Source organism: Lissotriton vulgaris, chromosome 8 (assembly GCF_964263255.1).
Source record: "Lissotriton vulgaris chromosome 8, aLisVul1.2, whole genome shotgun sequence".
NCBI lineage: Eukaryota > Metazoa > Chordata > Amphibia > Caudata > Salamandridae > Lissotriton > Lissotriton vulgaris.
Genome location: NC_141696.1, coordinates 814,469,025 through 814,488,586, shown reverse-complemented (window position 1 = coordinate 814,488,586; position 19,562 = coordinate 814,469,025). Strand labels below are relative to the sequence as shown.

General features: G+C 48.1%; 1 protein-coding gene across 1 annotated transcript in view; it reads left to right on the top strand.

Annotated features, from left to right (window-relative positions):
- The window catches only part of SLC9D1 (solute carrier family 9 member D1), a 498,092-nt gene extending 478,919 nt beyond the window's left edge, over positions 1-19,173 (top strand). Inside the window, exon 13 of the mRNA XM_086934696.1 lies at positions 17,751-19,173. Within this exon, the coding sequence (XP_086790822.1) occupies positions 17,751-17,879 (129 nt within the window). The 3' untranslated portion in view covers positions 17,880-19,173. The remainder of the gene's footprint in view (positions 1-17,750) is intronic.
- The last annotated feature ends 389 nt before the right edge of the window (positions 19,174-19,562 follow it).

Sequence of the window (19,562 nt, the reverse complement as noted above, 5' to 3'; positions counted from 1 at the left end):
CTGTCGCAGCAGCGGGGGACGGTCCTTCACCCGAACCTGTCCAGTCTCCACCTCCATGCTTGGAGATTGAGCGGCGACATTTGAGGCCATTTGACTTGCCTCCTGAAGTCTGTAACATCATTCTGGCAGCCAGTCGCCCCTCCACGAAGTCGATATACGCCTGCAGGTGGAACAGATTTGTGGCATGGTGCACAGAAAAGGCTGTGGATCCTCTCTCTGCCCCTCTTTCTGAGGTTCTTCTCTTCCTTCTTTCTCTTGCCCAGCAGGGCTCTGCTCTGGGCACTTTCAAGGGCTACCTTTCTGCCCTTTCAGCCTTTCTAAGGCTGCCTTATCAACCATCTTTGTTCAAGTCTCCTATTGTAAATCGATTTCTGAAGGGCATCACACACACATTTCCACCCGTTCGCTTTGTGATGCCTCAGTGGGACTTGAACCTGGTTCTTACTTTTCTGATGTTTGCTCCCTTTGAGCCACTTCACAACTGTCCTATCCGCCTTCTTACTCTGAAGACTGCTTTCCTGGTTGCCATCACCTCTGCCAGGAGAGTGAGTGAGCTCCAGGCTCTATCCTCTAAACCTCCTTTCCTTTCGGTCGATCCGGACAAGGTTGTGTTGCGGACAAGGCCCTCTTTCCTGCCCAAGGTAGTCCCAGCCTTCCACATCGGGCAGTCCATCACCTTGCCCACCTTCTTTCCGCCTCTGCATCCCTCGAAAGAGAAAGAGAGGCTCCACCGTCTAAACCCAAAACGTGCGCTCTCTTACTATCTGGATCGCACACGCCAGTTCCGGGTGGATGACCAACTCTTCGTTGGGTACGTGGGTGCTAAGAAGGGAAAGGTGGTACACAAGCGGACCATCTCGCAGTGGATCATCTTGTGTATCCAGGCGTGTTACTCCTTGGCGAAGAAGGAACCCCCTGTTGGGCTAAGGGCTCATTCCACTCGGGCCATGGCGACTACAACTGCCCTGGGCCGAGGAGTGCCCTTACAGGACATTTGCCAGGCAGCTACGTGGGTCTCGCTGCACACGTTTGCAAGACATTATTGCCTGGACAGTCAAGTCCGGAGGGATGGCTTCTTTGGCCGTTCCGTCCTCCAGGACTTTCTGGTGTGATTATTGGTTCGCAGACCCACCACCGGGGTTGGTATTGCTGGGGTATCTATTCTAAGGTAAGGAATCTATCACTAACGTGTCTCTTTCAGATGCACAAGTTACTACTTGTGTAACGATATATCTGTAAGAGACATTAGTTAGTGATAGATTCCTTACCGACCCACCCATCCTCCCCGTTCTGCGAACCGATATCAAGGGTTAAGGTCATCCCCTTTCAGGGCCCTAGTTTTATTGGCACCAGTGTTGGTTTTTAGCATGGCTCTGCGTTACTGGCGCGGAAAAGCTGTGTCTAAGAACTGACGTCAGCACGCGGACGAGATCATCACGGCGCCTACGATGAACGCGGAGCCGCAGACGACGCCTACCGACGCGCAAGGGTACTGCTACGCAAAAAATTTCCGGATCCAGTCTGACACCTGGGGATATTCTAAGGTAAGGAATCTATCACTAACTAATGTCTCTTACAGATATATCGTTACACAAGTAGTAACTTGTGCTTTAGTCTTTGCCCACTAGTGAGGGTTGAAAGGTAGGGCGTCTTAAGTCTAGTGCCTCCCCCCTCCTGGCAGTCTCTCCATGTCCCCTGGAGAGCTTTGACACAGCATGCTAGTGGATTGTGCAGGAAGGGGGCCCCCTAGTGGTTCCCAAGCCTCACCTGATCATGTGTGTCCTGGCCTCTCAATCTCAGGGCCAGGGCCGTCAGACACCAGTGTGTTGTTGGGGGCACGAGGAGGAGGTCCCTGGGGGCACTAGCTGTTTTGCAGGTATCTGGTGCTTTTGCCTCCAGTTTCCCTAGCCTCTATTTTGGTCACTAGCAGGGTTGAGGGTGCCGCAATAATCTTCCTGTCTAACAGGTTCTCCACGTCTCTCCAGGAGTGTGTTGATGTGACCCATTGGCGGATTAAGAGGGGCAACAACAGGATTTCCAGGCCTCATTGTTCTTGTCTTTGCTAATGATTATATCAGATTGGCACTGTTCCAACACCTCAGTGTTTTGAAGTAACCGAAATGTCACATATAGTGCAACATAAAACTCCTAAATAAATATACATAACCATCAAGCTGTCTTGTCACACTCCCGGGCAATCTTTATTATTCTTTTACCTGCGTGCTATAAACCAAAGGAGCATCTCCTTTTCATACTTCTGGCTAAAGTAGGGCATTTTCTTGCTTTTACGAAATAACTTCATTTTTAAGACAAAGGAACAGTTAGGTTTGATACATGAAGAGAAAATGGTTTTGCTCATTATTAGAATTTTTCTTCGAGCTAGTACTAGAACCAAAAAAATACTGTCTTGCTGTTTGTTTCCCTTTTGGATCCAGATTGTAGGAAGCTGACTCTCTATATAGTGTACTAAAAAGAAGTACACTGTTCAGAGAGTCCAGTGGGTCCCCAATTGGTTTACAGAGGCTAAAGAAGTTATTATTAATGCTCTATTTTGTGGTAGTGTGGGCGAACAGTTAGGCTTATCAGAGGGTAGTGATAAGCATTTGTTGTACTCACAAAGGAAATACATGAAACACACATTTAAAGAAAAAATTTGAGACCAATTAAAAAAATTACACTTCTTTTTATATATATTTCAAACTCAAGAACGTCGTTTCATGGTTAGTACAGTTTTCGATAAACGTATTCACTGGTGAGTAAACATTCAAACCTGTGCTGTGCGCTTTTTACGCACAATGCAGTCGTATGGGAGGAAAAGTCAAAGATGCAGGTACAGTCGGTTTCAGGGGTTCACCTTCTGGGACCGACATAGTAGTGGGCCAAGGTTTTAAGTACTACCAGTAGTTCTTCATGAACCGCCCAGGTTCTACCGGGATAAGGGTGCTGGTGAGGCTGGTAGCTGCTGCGCTATGGAGAAGAGGAGGCCACCTGAAAAGAGGCTGCACAGGGGGACTTGTGGGCGTTGCAGAGGGCTCCCAATTGGGGGTTTACATCACAAGCGGTCTTGAACCATGGAGGCACAGCCGGTTCGTCGGGACTTGGGCGAGGAGGCTCGGGTGCAGAGTGGGTAGGTCTGCTAGGGTGGGTGGGCAAAGATGCACCTCGCGATCATGGACAAACAGCTGCCAGGGGCAAAATCAAAGCTGCTGGGCCACTCTTGCAGTGGGTCTCAGTGATGCTTACATTCCTCGATGGCTGCTTGGTCCTGGTGCCATTAAAATCCGGACTGGACTCTCGCTGTTTGTGTTTGATGCAGGGTGTCCGGTACCCTGGGGTTGGTGCTGCACAGCTCCGGTTGGTCCTGGAGTCTTCACACTTGATGGGTGACAGATCTGACCTTCCAGAGCATGAGAACCTTCTCCTGGTCATGTGTTGCATCAGTCGGGCTGGGGAGCTACAAGGCGGTGGACTGGATTCTGTTTGTCTGTGTGTGCGAACTGCAGGGGAGTAGTTGATCTTCTCCAAGGGAAACTGTGGTTTGTGATGTGCTGGCAGGCTACCCAAGGCTTTGGTAGTTCTCCAGCTCTCAAGACAGTTCACTCTGTCACGGTTGTCGAGAGAGGGCTGAGGACAGCAGGGTTTCGCGCCAAATTTCTGCTACAGTTTTCACCAGGCAATGATTTGTTTATCTTTCTTCTGTTGATCCATCTAATCTGAGTTCTTGGGTTGAGGAGTGCCATCTAAATACTCAATTTAGGGGCGTTTACAGGGAATGACAGGTAGTAGCCAATGTGCTACCTTCCTTTAGAGTGTCTACCCCCTCTATATGAACACTTTCTGTGGGAAGTTGGCATAACCCTGACCCTATAAGGCTAATTTCATCCAAAACAACATGAAGGGATTAAATAAGTGGGGTCAACATCAGCTGGCCCGTCCTAAGCTTACTAATTTTCCCACCTGTCTTGCCGCCAAAAAGTGAGGTCAGGACAGGGGGCTGGGCACTCCACTATCTGGAGAGGCCCGGGGTGGCATAACAAAGGCGGCAGGGCCTTTGAAGCTTCCCACTCTGGAATGCCCATCCTGCATGGAGTAGGTGTGAACAACTCTGCCCAGAGCAGGCTTTGATCCTGACCTCCGAGAGCAAAGGCTGTCACCTCGGGATGCCACAAACCTGTCCACGGTGGCTGGCAGGCCAAGACCAGTCAGTCAACACACTAGTAATAGGAAAGTTTTCAGGGGACACATCTAACATGCCCTCGGCATGCATTTATTAATAAATCTAGCACTTGCATCAGTGTGAGTTTATTGGGATGAGGTATTTGCTACCAAACACCTTGGGGTACAGTGAAGCCATCAGGAAGTTGGGGAACTCGTAATCATGAGTGTCCAGCCCATGCACTCGTTATGGCTTCCCTGTGGATTGGTAATCTCAGGGTAAACCCCAATGTCACTGGGACACATCCACTCTCTCAGATATGCAGAGGCTTAGCTAGAGCTTGTGGCGCCCGGGGCTATCCCTCAGATTGCCGCCCTTGGCATCCGTAGTCCTGTGATTGAAGAAGGTTAAGTCTCGGACTCGAATTTTGAATCTCACTTCACTGTCAAATTTCGGGCACAAATATTTCTCACATGAGCCATATTTCTTTCAATATGGCGCTCTCCTGTTATCTTCTTCTTTTGCTTTCTTGCCTGCAGAGCTGTGTTGCGCGAGATTTTAGTAAAACTGCCCCACAGTTTACCTTCACGGCATTGCTGTAACATTACACTCATAATAACTGCACAATATATCAGTCATAGCATCATAACAGCACAGAATATCAGTGCACCATCTTTGCCTAACAATAGCATAACATATCTGCGTCCTCTCAAGGCATCATAATGGCACATAGCTCAGCGTACCCTGGTTGCCTAATATTAGCACAAAACCTCATTGCACATCATAGTCGAATAGTGACTGTAATTTATGTCAAATTGTCAGTACGCTTTTCTATCATCATAATTGAACAGTACATCGGAGTAACCTCGAGGCACACTATTTCGGTATAACCACATAATATCACGATAGCATCTAAGTGCATCCCTATGCATTCAAAATACCACACTTTCTCATTGTGCTCTCACTACTTACTTTTTCTCTTGGTACTTCCAGCGTCCTCAATCTCTGCCGAAGCAGTCGCTCGTGAGCTGGGCCATAATGAGGAGTGGGGAAACGTCCTGTGGCGCGTGTGATGCGTCACTGCTGCGTTTTCGCGCGGGGGCTGGCCGATGCCTAGGGCCGTCATTGGTAGCGCTTTCGCGCTACAAGATTGACGGCCCTGGGACCCACAACAAACGCGGTACATCCTGCTCCGGGCTCCTGTGGGTGTACTGTGTACGTCATTACTCACTGTAGGGGCGGCGGCCGTGCGACACTGGTGGCCCGTGGCGGCGGCCGGCTTTATAATTTTTTGGGGACACTGACAGTCTCAGTGAATGTCCTTTCTCATTGTGCTCTCACGGCGGTATCAAAGTACAGTACCTGGATGTCTGCACGTAGGATTGTGCTTCTTTGCAGGTGTCCAGGTCCAACTATCTGCACAAGGCCTAGCCAGTTTACAGGTCTCCCTGTCACAGCTTTCAAGTGCAGAGGGTCACATCACTCAGAAGGAGGCAGGCCATTGTGCCTCGGAAGACGTGTAATAATTAACCAGTAACCGAGAAGGATGGTTTCACCGTGCCCCTGCTGCTCCGTAACTTAGCCTCAAACCTACCTCAACGTGGTAGTGGTGACTGCCACCGTGACCCCCTTATTTGGGCCACGCAGCCTCGCACGTCCCCCACCACGCAGCAGGTGCTGGGACAGGACATCCGGCCACAGGCAGAGGCGAGCACTGCACACACAACACACGCATTGTGGTGATTGAGCTGAAGATTAGAAGCACAAAAGCACTGCATGTATCATTGGAGGAGAGACTTGGGTTTACAGCTCGGAATGGGGGCACCCAGATGGACAAGCACTTAGGACTGCAAAATATTCATGGGTGGCCCAAGCTCTTCCAATTAAGCTTAAATTCAGATTCATGCCTTTTTCTTCTGGATAGGACAACTTCACGGGCGGCTCCAAGTTTTGGAACACATGTTCACTTTTTTTTCCCCGTTTTGGACAGAGAGCGACTTCAGAAACTTCAAATGAACTTTTCACTCTCAGTGGTTTTCTAGGGGGAGATGCTGAGCTTTCCCTATCTCCGAGCCCATTTGATCTATCACCACCTTTGATGTTCTGTTGGAATATCTGCCACCACACAAAGATGCTTTTTACACTATCTCCTTGAGTATTCATATTGCGGCTACTATTTTCTCCAGAGCTTTTGCCCGACTCCTGTATTATTCTTTGACTATACATCATATACTTCGAGCCTTTCACAACACGTCTATGCTGAGGATGTAGAAATCTCTCTAGCCTTCTCTTCCGTTTTGCCTCCTGTCCAAAAAATTTGTTCTACATGTCTAACTGCTGTCAATCTTTAGATAAAGTTCCACTCTCTTCCCCTCAATAAAAACCCAACACATATAAGTCTTTTCTATTTTTTTTTTTAAAGTTTCCCCAGTCTTCACTTATCACTCCAAATAACCTTTCTCCTTCTGATAATAAGGATGTCTTTTTGACTCATTTTTTCGTCTCACATCTCTTCTGTTGTACACACCTGTAAGTTCCAACTTAACAGCCTTCACAAGATTAGTTCACTCATCAATGTCACAGCTAACAAAATATTTACATCTGTGGCTGTCATTTCCTGTCTTTATAACTACTTACTTTTTCTCTTGGTACTTCCAGCGTGCTCAATCTCTGCCGAAGCAGTCGCTCGCGAGCTGGGCCATAATGAGGAGTGGGGAAACGTCCTGTGGCACGTGTGATGCGTCACTGCTGCGTTTTCGGGCGGGGGCTGGCCGATGCCTAGGGCCGTCATTGGTAGCGCTTTCGCGCTATAAGATTGACAGCCCTGGGACCCACAACAAACGCGATACGTCCTGCTCCGGGCTCCTGTGGGTGTACTGTGTACGTCATTACTCACTGTAGGGGCGGCGGCCGTGCGACACTGGTGGCCCGTGGCGGCGGCCGGCTTTATAATTTATTTGGGGACACTGACCGTCTCAGTGAATGTCCCCAAATAAATTATAAAGGCCGCCGCCACGGGCCACCAGTGTCGCACGGCCGCTACCCTCAAACTAGTGCCGCCTGGGGCGGCCCGCCCCCCTCGCCCCCCCTAGATACGCCAGTGCAGATATGCCCTCACATGGGTATAGTGCACCCTACCTTAGGGCTTTAACCCCTTCGATGCTTGTGACAAGGTCAACTCGTCATGGGTGTTACCTGCGCTGTGCGTTTGACGAGTTGACCTTGTCACATAACAAGGGATTTTTAAAATTGCAGCACAGCACTGGAATTTGCTGTAGCAATGATGCTGTTAAGGCCTGCCATAGGGTTGACTTACCTACACCACATGTAGTGCTGGTAGGCATGACAAACAGGGATGTGTACCATGTCGATTCTTCGGTTGTCTCTGCACCAAGATGTGCAGGCTGCAAAAAGTAATACAGGATGCATTGTGGCAAGCTAGGGGTAAGGCTCCTTGTCCAAACTGCTACCCCCTGGAACTTTTTTACAGCTTAGGCTGACATATAGGGGAACCTCTGAGACGTATTTTTTATGATGCCAAGAGTAAAGGGACTCTCCCAGGGGATCTGAGGACTGCCACTGTAGTACTCATCCCCAAAGAATGTAAACCAGCCAAGCAGTGTGCCTCATACAAGTTGATTGCGCTGCTTAATACAGAGTGAAGGTGTTATCCAAAGTGCTGACAAATCGATTGCTATGGGTGATAGGCAGCTCATTGCGCCGGTACAGTCTGGCTTTATGCCTCACCACTCCACTAGACACAATCTACTAAGGTTATTCCGATGTCTAGCGTAACTACAGACCATGCAAGAATCAGGGGTCTTGATAACACTATATGCCAAAAAGGTCTTTGACTCAGTAAATGAGACTACCTATGGCTGGTCCTGGATAAGATGGGCTTCAGGCTGGGATTCTCCTCTTGGATGCATAGGTTATACACGGACCCGTTGGCAGCTGTCAGGCTCAACGGAGTGACATCGAAGAAAATTCGACTGGGTAGAGGAACGACACAGTTGTGCCTGCTTTCCCTTTTGTTGTTCGTGTTGGCAATTGAGACACTGGTGTGCTGGGTGACAGTGGACACGTAGATCAGGGGCCTACATTGGGATGATGTATGGGAGTACACCATCTTCCTTTACGCAGACAACATTTTGTTATACCCGGCAGATCCACACACCTCCATACCAAGGGTGCTGGAGATAGTTAACATATTTGAGAAATACTCTGAGATAGGCATTAACAGGCACTAATTGGTGGCTCCTCAATGACTATAAATAAGATGTGCGACACTGAAGGAAACTCCTGCTGTCCCTGATGGGTAGAGCAGCCCTATATAAAATGATAGCATATGCTCCAAAACTCACTATACAGAGTCCTGGTGGGATTCTTCGGGGCAGTCGACGCATTAGGTAGAAACTGCTGTGGGACAAACGGAACACCATGCATCTCCCTGCGAACACCAACGAGAAATCTATAAGCGGGTGGGTGACTCTTTCCACCTTCAACTCTATAATGGGCGAGACAGCTTCACGACTGGGTCTTCTGATCATTACAGGAGCCCGTGTTGTTGGCAGACAGAAGTGAGAGGGTGCGGAGAGGACATCTCCATAGGTTATACCGCAGGGCTCTTGCCCCGCACTACCCATCACAGCCGAGTCGGTGATACACCTCTGTAAAAAGGCTGCAAGGTGAAAGGCATTGAGGTGGGCAGCTGACACTTGGAATCCCCTTGTGGGAATCAGATGCCCTGGCAGACCCAAATACTCTGGAGGGCAGGAGGCGATGGGAACTAATAGGGATCACCAAACTGGGAGATGTGTGGGGCGTGGAAAACTTCCACTTCTTTGAGGAGCTACAGGCAGATTATGACTTAGCTGACCATCAGCGCTATCGACATGCACAGACTAAACATGCCTTGGCCCGCTATAGGCAGGAAAGGCAGGAAGTGGGAGAAGAAACCCCACTCAAGTACCAAGTGCTTTTGGCCCCTTTCATAAACATGCAATCTCCCTGATGTAAAAAACTTTTGCAGAGACTGCTCCCGAAGGGGGCTCGAGAGCCGGCGCCTTAACCAGCGCTGCGCCCCCGGACACAAACAAACTAGTGGGGGCCGGTTTTTGGCATGCAAAAAGCGACCAGGAACTAAGGAAATGCCCGGCCCCTCCCCCCGCGGCGGCCGCCGAAGAGGCGCCGGCCATTGGAGGCCGAAGCAGGCTACGAACTCTCCAATGGGCATGGGGCCTACCTGGCCTGGAAGGCGAAAGTGGGAGGCATATAAGCGCTGCTCCCCCAGGCAAGCTCCTATCTTATCGGAGCGGGGGAGCAGCACCGGCGGCGGAGCACAAATTCTTGTCCCACCCACCCACACCTAAGGAACAGCAATGTCGCAGGGCTGAGGAACAGGCAAAGCGTGGCGAAGAACTACGCTGATATCGGTTGGTACGGAGGCACACCGGAGGGCGGTGTGCCAGAATAGGTCCACTCACCTTCAGATGCCTCACGGCTGGGTGAGTTGGCCTAAGGACAGGTGTGTAGGACCACTCACTCTGGGATGCCTCACGGCTGGGAAGGAAGTTGGCCTACCAATGATGGGGGGGGGGGGGTAGCAAACTGAGACGGCGCAAGGTAGCGAGGTGGGCTAACTCCGGGACAGAAGCTACTCCCTCCCTGCACAAAGTGAGCGCAAAAACCAACCTACCAAAGAGAACGACCCAGAAGGGCCAAGAGACAATAACAAAAAAGTTTTGTCAGGACATAACATGCAAAATATGCAAAGTATATACATTGATTGGTTTGAATGATAGGCTTTATTTCGGTATACAAATACCATAAAAGCAGTACAAAAATACAATTTATAAAAAATGTCATATACAATCTATTTATACACAGTTGATAAAAGCAGGTACAATAATTGATTAGACGAGTTAAAACAAAGATTAAATTGACACAAAAAGCCTTCTATTGCGAATCAACCAAGCCCATTTCAAGAATTTTGACACAGCACATACAATCACAGGGGATGTGTCAGTCATTAAAATGCGCATTGCCACTATACACTGACGGATGCCCAGCAGTCTACAAAGTGGTTTAAGCCAACGGATTCGCGGGACACGATAGTCCGGGCATTCAAAGAAGATGTGGACGACTGACTCTACACGAGTTGGACAGGATGCACAAAAAGGTGAAAGTTGGTGAGGCCCCTTCCAGCGGGCGACTACCTCCCCTACTGGTAAGGTCCCCACACGAAACTTGAAATACAGAGTGCGGTCAAACGGGATGGTAATAGTGTCTAGATAGGGTTCGTATGCCACCACATTCCTTGATTCTCACAAAAGCTACTGTTGTGTTGCAATGGCGTGAGTCTAGATGTAATTTCGCAGAGACCCAGTTCCAATACAACTTTTTAATAGTAGCCTTAGGTGGGGCAGATTTTGTGGACCAAGCATCAGGTAACCCTATCTCCATTAGCAGTCTTTTGACGTCCCTCAACCATTTGATCCTAGACCACCCTGCCATATCCATAACCTCAGACAGAGCCTCCGCGTAGGAGACCAATTCGGGCACCCGCCACAACCTTGCCCAAAGAAGCAGTGGGCGAAGTTGCGCTTGATCCCCAATAGGTTTACAACCTAGGTCCAATAGCACTTGCACAGTTGGAGTGCTTCATGGCAAAGCCATCAGGTCTTTCAGGAACTTGTTCTCTGATTTGACTATTGGATCCAGGTTGCAGGTACCCCACAACTCTGCCCCATATAAAGCGGCACTGACCCATCTTGCTTTGTATATATCCACTACTGGGGCAATGGGTTTGCAAGATGAGGAGCATTGTTTCTTGAGTAGTGCTCCTTCTACCCTTTTGTGGCCCAGTAGCATTTTATAGATTTGAGGATTCCAGGAAAGGGAGTCATTGAGGCGGATACCCAAATAGTCAAATTCGGAAACTCTCTCTAGTGGCTCTGAGTTCAAGGACGGAAGTCTGCTAAGTTTCCTGGGGGGGGGTTCATAACCAGAAATTTGGTTTTGTCTGTGTTGATTGCTAGACCTCTCGATAGACAAAACTCCTGGAAGCTATTTAAAAGGCTCTGCAGACCCATAGGGGACTTTGAAATGAGGAGAGTGTCGTCCGCAAAAAGCAGAGTAGGGATCCGTTTGCCCGCCAAGGAGGGAGCGTCCGAGGGAGTGCCAAGCAGATGTTCAACCACTCCGTTTACATAAAGCGAAAACAGAGTGGGCGCTAAGACACATCCTTGTCGGACTCCCCTTCCTACAGGAATTCTTTCAGTTTTTTCGCCCTTCGTGCCCCAACACACCTGTGCAAAGTTGCCATCGTGAAGTTTTAACAGCAGGGAGAGAATGTAAGAGGGCAACCCTAAGTCCATCAGGACCTTCCATAGTTTCTCCCTGGGAACCAGGTCGAAGACGGTTTTTAAGTCTATAAAGGCCAGGTATAGACTGCCCCCTCCCAACACCACAACCTTCCAGTGGAGAAGAGTTAATCTGAAGGCGTGCTCGATGGTCCCGGTACCAGAACGGAACCCAGCTTGGAGGTCCGACAGAATGTTGTTGTCGTCCATCCATTCGAGCATCCTTCGCAATATCACCTTCCCCGCCAGTTTTTGGGTGGAGTCAATTAGACATATTGGCCTGTAGTTGGCAGGGTTATCCCGACACCCCTTCTTGAATATCGGGACAACCTCTGCCCCCTTCCAGGATTCAGGTATGGGCGTGCCCTCATTAATGGCTTTTAACAGTGAGGATATGAGAATCCCCCACTCCTTGGGGCTTGCCCGTATTATATCACCTGGTAACCCATCGGGCCCTGCTGCTTTCAGCGGAACCAGGGTTTTAATTACGTCCATCACCTCTCTAGCGGTAAAAGGAACAATCTCTAATATTCCTGTGGGGGGTGCGTTATTGGTAGGTGGGTCGCTTACAACATAGAGGGATGAGAAGTGGTTAAACCAGCTCTGGGGGGGGATATTGCATGTCATTAATGTGCTGTATGGCCTGTCCCTAGATCTTATAAGGGTCCAGAAACCTCTAGCATCCCTATCCAGACTTGCTTTCCTCAGATCCTCCCAGAAGCAGTCCTCCCATTCCCTCTTTGCTGCGATCACAGTCAGTGAGTAGTTTTTCCTTGCCAAATGTATGTCGTCCAATGACTTGCTCTTCACAGCGCAAATCAAGGAACTTTTCATCTCCCTGCATTTTTTTGTATACCAGGCATAGGGATTCTGCCTAGGTTTGGGCTTTCCAGCACGAGAAGCCGTATTAGGAAGATAAAAGAGTTCACTCGGACCCTTCGTGGTAGCACACAAGAGTGGTGTTACTTCCTCTGGATGTAGCGAGGATTCAGCTAACCTGCACTGGGCAGAGGTCAAAAGTGTTGAAATGGATAGGACTTTCTCTTTGCCCATGACAATATTACCCCATTTTAAACGCCTACCACAATTAGAAGGGTAAAGCTCCTGGTGAGCTAGCGCTAAGGAGGACGCATCTACTCCCGAATACTCCGTCCAGAAGGGGCGTAGAGCAAGGGAGAGCAGATTATGGTCGCTCTCTACTGAAGGGAGTACCTCCATGTCCAGCAAGTGGTCCCAGGAATTAACATCAAGAAGGATATAGTCTATTCTAGACGTATGATCCACCCTATTATAGGTATGCGCTCCAGAGGGATCCAGAGACGTCCTACCATTCACTGCCCTAAGATCGAATTCCAAGGTTAGGGAATAGATTTGGACTGCCACTTGGGACCACCTTCTGATAGGAGGTATGGTCAGAGCTGGTATACCTCTCCTGTTATCATCCTCTACAGTCCCTAGGGAATCCTCCAGCCCAAGAGGCTCAAACGTACAGTTAAAGTCGCCTGCGACTAGAACATGGGAACTATCGGGACCCCTCTTAACCGGGATTCTAACTCAGAGACAATGGGGGACAGTAGGCCTCCCTTTGATCCCCTAACATAGATGTTAAAAATGGCTCGGGCTGGCCCTCTCTTGGGTCTTGTGAGCGATATACTCAAAAGGTCAAGTGAGTCAGTCACACGCTGGGGTACCTGACAACCAAGCGAAATAGCGACCCATATAAGAAGACCTCCAGAGGGGCGGCCTTTCCCAGAAGGGGAAGGGACTGCTGGCAGGATGAGTATCCTACCTTGTGGCATGGTTCCGTACTCCAAGTTTCTTGGAAGATACAGATGGAGAAACCCTCCACTAAGATGTTCCATTCCGGAACAGCCAACTTCTTCGCAATCCTAGCAACATTCCAGCTAAGAATCTTTATGACAGGATCGGCCATGATTGGCTCAGCGTAGGGGACAAGATTAGTATCCTGCCCTCCCTCAGGGAGTGAGCAAAAGGCTCTGCTTTCCCCCTCAGACCCAGTACCAGGACTGTCACCCTGAGGCTGGGACCACTCTCAGTGGAGGTGAAATCCAACTGTTGATGGTAGTCTCCAAGGAGCAGGGATCCAACCGTGGGCTCATGCCCCGGGGTAAGAGAACTGTCCCAGGGAGAATGTCGTTTCAATAACCTGTGGTTCTTCCATAAGTCCCCGGCCATGGGGTTTGCTGATAAGGCACAGAGAGGGGGTCAAATCCGGGAATGGGAAGATTGTGATAACAACTTACTTCTGGGGCAATACCAAAATGAATGCCAACTGATCTCTGGTAGAAGAAGGTCAGATCGACTACTCCAATGCCAGCACTGCTAGTGCCTAAATTCTGGTTATAAATTAGCTGAGCTACCCTGGGATCCTTGAAGTTGACAACCACACAGTCCCCCTCAAAGCGCTTGTGACTACTACCTACCCAACCTACCCTTCTGACACCAAGAATCAGCCCATCGACTTCCCTGGGCAGTGGTCTATTAATCCTTAACCAGTGCATGGTTTTATTTTTTAGCATCTGGAAGGATTCTTGCTGCCCAACCAACAATGGTGGTACGTTGGTAAGGATGGCGACAAAGGGATGGCAGTCTGGGGGCAGATTCATAGGAGGTATTCTACGGGGTACTTTGGGAGGAACGGGGCAAGTCAGTTTAGATTGGGCTAAGGTGTTGCAATTATTGGATCCAGGGTTCCTAAGTTTGGATCTATCAATAGTGCCCGTAGCCTCGCTAGCTAAGCGCTTCTTGGGTTGGGATGTGTTTGCCCGGGAATGGTCTGGAGGGTGGGGGATTGATCTTGTGGATTTGACCTGAAGAACAAGGCCCCCCTCTGGCAGTAACAACAGCAGGAGGAAGGGACTCTGCAACAGGTACCCCGCTAGCCAACCCACTTATGTTAGAAGAACCTTGTGGAGTGATAGAGGTCGTCATGGCCGCATGGACCCCCCCTTTGTTGCTGACCCGGTCCTAAAGTGTGTTTTAATTAAGGATTTAGTTGAGAAAAAGTTGTCTAAGGTAGCTTGTTCAAAACTGTCCAAACGGTCCGCTAACCTTTTGACTCGTTCAACAATAGGGGTCAGTAGAGATTTCATCAGTTTCTCTATCTGTGTGAGTAAGGGTGAATCTGGGGGTATAATATCGGCAGGAGCCATCGCCAGAGTGTCGCTTGGATTACATGGAGAATCACCAGAGAACGCCCCACCCTTGACAGCTTTAGCCCCACCTGAACCAGCCCCTTTAGACTTATAGGAAGCTCCCGTTGCTAAACCAAGTTTCCTAATTCTCTTGGGGTGTTTAGGGTGACAAGCTTTTCGGGGACTAGTATTTCTTTTTCTTTTTTTTCAAAACCTAACGTACCTTCCACCCTGACCAAACTGGGCGACAATGAAGAATCCTGGGGCTTATCCACTGAGTCTGGCACGGTTAAGGGTGGAGATGAAGGGACCGATGCCAGAGAACCGAGGGGTGCCCGCTTCTCTAGAGGGAGTTTAAGGAGTTCGATAGACTGCCTGCGCTCAGCGCGTCTCTCAGCTAGGGCAATCTCTCCATCAATGTCACGAGTGGCCCTAGAGAAATACTTGTCTAAGGGACCCAAGATTGCAACCCCTACCGTGGGCGGGAGGGGATTCAATGGGGGAGTATTTGGAGGTGAAGACATGCTTAGCGGTCCTTACAGCACGAGGGATAAGCAAGAACGCTGTAAACCGCAACTGGACCACTCGAAATACAGAAGGAAACTTAAGCTACGGTCCGTCAACAAGGCTACACAATATAACAGTTCGCTCCACCTTACGCAGTCAAGTCCGATAAATGACGCTAGATGTGAGCCCAGCCCAGCCTCCTGCAGCCCCTGACGGCCACAGACGGCCTGCCCTTGTCCCGGGCTTCTCCCAGCGCGCTCCCGCGCAGCGGGGGGTAAGTCCAGCTCTTATTGGGTGTGGACCGCACAGGGGGCGGGGCTAGCAGGGAGAGCGGGCCAGGTGTTTTAAGTTGGCCGAGCAGGGACTCCTGGTAGATGGAGTCTCCGCACTCACGCTCGCAGCTCTGCCCTGCCCCTAGGCTCCCCAGTGACAGCAGCTGATTCCTGCAGCAGACCTCCTCCACAAAGCGGGACCGCGAGCAGTTGGCTTGAAAACACAGCGGGCAACCCAGCAGGATCGTCCAGTGATGCTGCAACCTTACAAGAGCACAAACGCGGTACAAAGAGTCCCGCCGATCAGCAGCTAGGGAGAGTTTTTTATGACCAGTGCACAGGGGGCGGGGCTAGCAGGGAGAGCGGGCCAGGTGTTTCAAGTTGGCCGAGCAAGGACTCCTGGGAGATGGAGTCCCCGCACTCACGCTCGCAGTCCTGCCCTGCCCCTAGGCTCCCCAGTGACAGCAGCTGATTCCTGCAGCAGACCTCTTCCACGAAGCGGTACCGCAAGCAGTTGGCTTGAAAACACAGCGGGCAGCCCAGCAGGATCGTCCAGTGATGCAGCAACCTTACAAGAGCACAAACGCGGTACAAAGAGTATATACATGTTTCTTTGTATTCCTAATAAACTGCGGCCAACAAATGACCACTATGTGACGAATGTGTACGTTGGCTTTTCTTGTCCTGATAAGGAATAAAGTAGGGGCGAAGGTGGTATACATGTGGGAATGGGGCAGAGTGCTGGGGTTATACAAAACCACAGCCAGTCACCTCTCGATAAACAACGCTCCAAATGACAATGCATCTTGGGAAGGATGGAGGATGAGGACTGGGGAGAGGCTTACCCGAGAGTGGTAGCCATTAAATCAGGCTTTTGACAAGTGAAACTCAAAATATTACATCCAGTGTACTACACATGGACCATATTGTATAGAATGGGGAAGAAGAACGACACCAACACTTGTATAAAGGGCTTCAGGCAACGTGGGACACTATTACACACCCTGTGGGAATGCCCTAGGGTACAGGACTACCGACACCATGTGGTTCAATGTATTTCTGAAGTTCTGGAAGAAAACAATTTAGGTTGGTGGGAGGTTAGGTACATTGAAAATCCGTGGGATCAAGTCTGGTCTTAGTACACTAGATTATTTTGTGATGTGGCACTTGCAGTGGCAAGAAGAGACATTGCCCGTTTATGGGCAGCAAAGAACTATCGACAGTAGCGTTGTGGAGTACAGGCCTGGACTGGTGCATTCTGGCTGAAACCACGGTATATGAAGCACAGAGGTTCTCACGGAAGTTCGAAAATGTATGGGGCACCCCATGCCCATTCAAAGGCATGGGGTGAAAATAATTAAAAAGTAGTTCGAGGAGACCTGCTACTAGCTCTTTGGAACCCACGCACCTAGATGGTGATGATGTGGGGCGTCGCCGCGTTGGGTGGTCGATGTTATGCTGCATTACTGCAATTGAGTTGGTGCTGATTATCAAAATAATAAAATGTTTTTAAAAAAAGAAAATGAAAAAATGTATCGTCAGGCATGTAAGTATTTTACTTTTGAACATCTTTAAAGAAGCAGCTCTCAGCAAGGGTGTCCTCTTAAGTACAAAATAAAACTGTCTCTGTTGATGCCGAGACTATCCTTGAACAGGAGTTGAGAATATCACTCCCCAGCTTTCTGTAGACGCAAGAGGGGAAAACCTTTATATTGTGGGAGAAAACATGTTTATCAATTTTATCAGTGTGCCGGGTGCCATTACTTGAATCGCCACTACTTTATTTTATTGGTTTGATATCAAAATCAATCTGCTATCATCACTAGCCCCCCCCCCCCATAAGAATTTCAGCTGTGGAACCTGTATCTTTTCAGGATCGTTACCTTCTGAAAACCTTTAATGCACTAGGTTACTTACCAGAGAAGACCGTCCAGAAAAGGATGACCTATTCCCTGAGCCCATCATCAGAAACATTTCTCTGAAGCAACATTAGGGACATGGGATTAATCTATCCACTTGTAACTCCTCTGCCAATCCTGAGAGGTATTGTCTGGCATTTACTTGAACAGTAGCCCAGCCCAATTGGTCTAGGGTTTTGTGAGGAGCGGTCAGCCCAAAATGTTGTGGAATCTCCAATATCGATAAAGAAGTTTTTTTTTTACCTTGTCTTCCACTTTTAACTTTTGGTACAGATAAATAACAGTGTTTAAAAAAAATCAAAAAAACGTAGTTTCTCTTAACCCTGCACTGCCTTATAAACCAAATGACGTGTTTACATATGCTTTTGTCATTTCAGGTCTACCTCCTCATTTTGAGCGTGACTACTTTAAGCCTCTTGCTTGCCCCGGCACTATGGAGAGCAGCTATTATGAAATGTGTGCCAAGGCCGGATAAACGATCAAGCTCCCTACAGAGGCTACCATAGAAAGCAGGCTGTCTTCATGAAAGCTGGGTGGTGGATCGAGTTGGCACTATACAGTTTCATGACAAAAGGGTGTGCTCCCGTTTCCCTCCAAACGTGCACTTAGTTGTAGGCCTTAAGCTGGCAAAGGGAAGCATTACTTTAAAATTGTTGACTCAAGGTTTGCACAGCTTTTTGATTCATGCGAGGTTTGCATTACGTGTGTGAAAACTTGGTGACAGCTATGTTCTATGTCTTTCAGTAAATGCTCTTTTTGGGTTTCGTCTATGAAATCTTAATAGCAGTGGGTCTGTTCAGGAACATGGGTATTCATGCGCTGTTTTGCACAGTCCAAAACTTCAAAGAGAAAATGTTTTTTGCCCCAAATGGGGCGAAAACGCGAGCAGCTAAACCTGGAAAATGTGCAATATCTAAATGCTTCATTTTTGCTTGGGCCAAAAAAAGTACTGTATTAATTCTGTCGTTCTCGTTTGTTAACCAGTGAATGGAAAGGTACAGCACAGTTTATTTTTTAAACAAAATCTCGTTCTAAAAATAGCCTTTAATACGTTTTCTCAATGTGCCTTTTATTGAAGTTGATTTTCCTTTGCGGATGATTTTTAAGAATGGCATTTATTTGTTTACATTAGTTTTTAATGGTTCGCTTAGACATTTTTATTAAAATGATTTGTTTGGTTATGTAATAACGGAACTGGTGGGTTAATAGTCTGTCGTCTGTCCTGATATCAGTCTTAAAACACATTTTCATTGGTACGCAAGCCACAGTCGTTGTAAGCAGTGATAAGGCTGCGCACTGTCATTCTCATGGTTTGCAGCAGAACAGTTTCCTTAATTATATAGGGACACTATATGATATGCTAGTATCCAAGAGTACATGTGTCCTGGTCATATTTGTGCCTTTTGTGTTTTTTTTTAACAATGTGAAACAAATTGAGACCTTTGATTGTCATTGAAGATTGGGTTTCTTCAAGTTTAAATTGACACTTCATGTGTTCTCTTTTTAGTTATTTTGTCTACGTTACCCTATGAAGTGATGCAACACTACAGTGTACTGACTGCTTGTGCGTCAGTGCTGCTTCAGTTTGTAAATAGTTTTTTTTCCTCTGAAGAAGTAACCCTTTTCACAAGCATGGCATTCTGTCACCCCGTCAATTTTGGTGTACTCCCTGTTGTAACATTCCAGGGGTCTTCGTTGGAATACTAGTCAAACTGCAAATTGAACTTCATGTAACACGGTCGATTATAGTGCTACAGTCATTAATGAAAACGTAATAAAATTAAGTATTTTCTCCAAAAATATTTAAGAAATTATGTTTCTGCACTGTCTTTCAGTTTTATAAATGTCAAGTTATGGTCTGAATAGCACATACTCTCAAAAGTCAAGAAAAGCACATCAAGTGGATTTCACTCCCCTCCCAAGAACTTCATCCATAACTCACTAAATGTTACTCCATAGTTTGTTGTGCAAAGAGATAGCAAGTAATAATTTATTTCAAGAAAGTACGAAAAGATGATACTGCTCAAATATATTTGGAAGGTGGTGGTGTCTTCAGGTGACACCATTATATTGATGTGTCATACATACATTGCCAATCTTTGTTTAATTTAGAACACCATTTAATATAAAATAAAGTTAATCAATTGAGTCAGTGTGAATGTGATTTGTGGTTATAAAAGTTTTTGTTT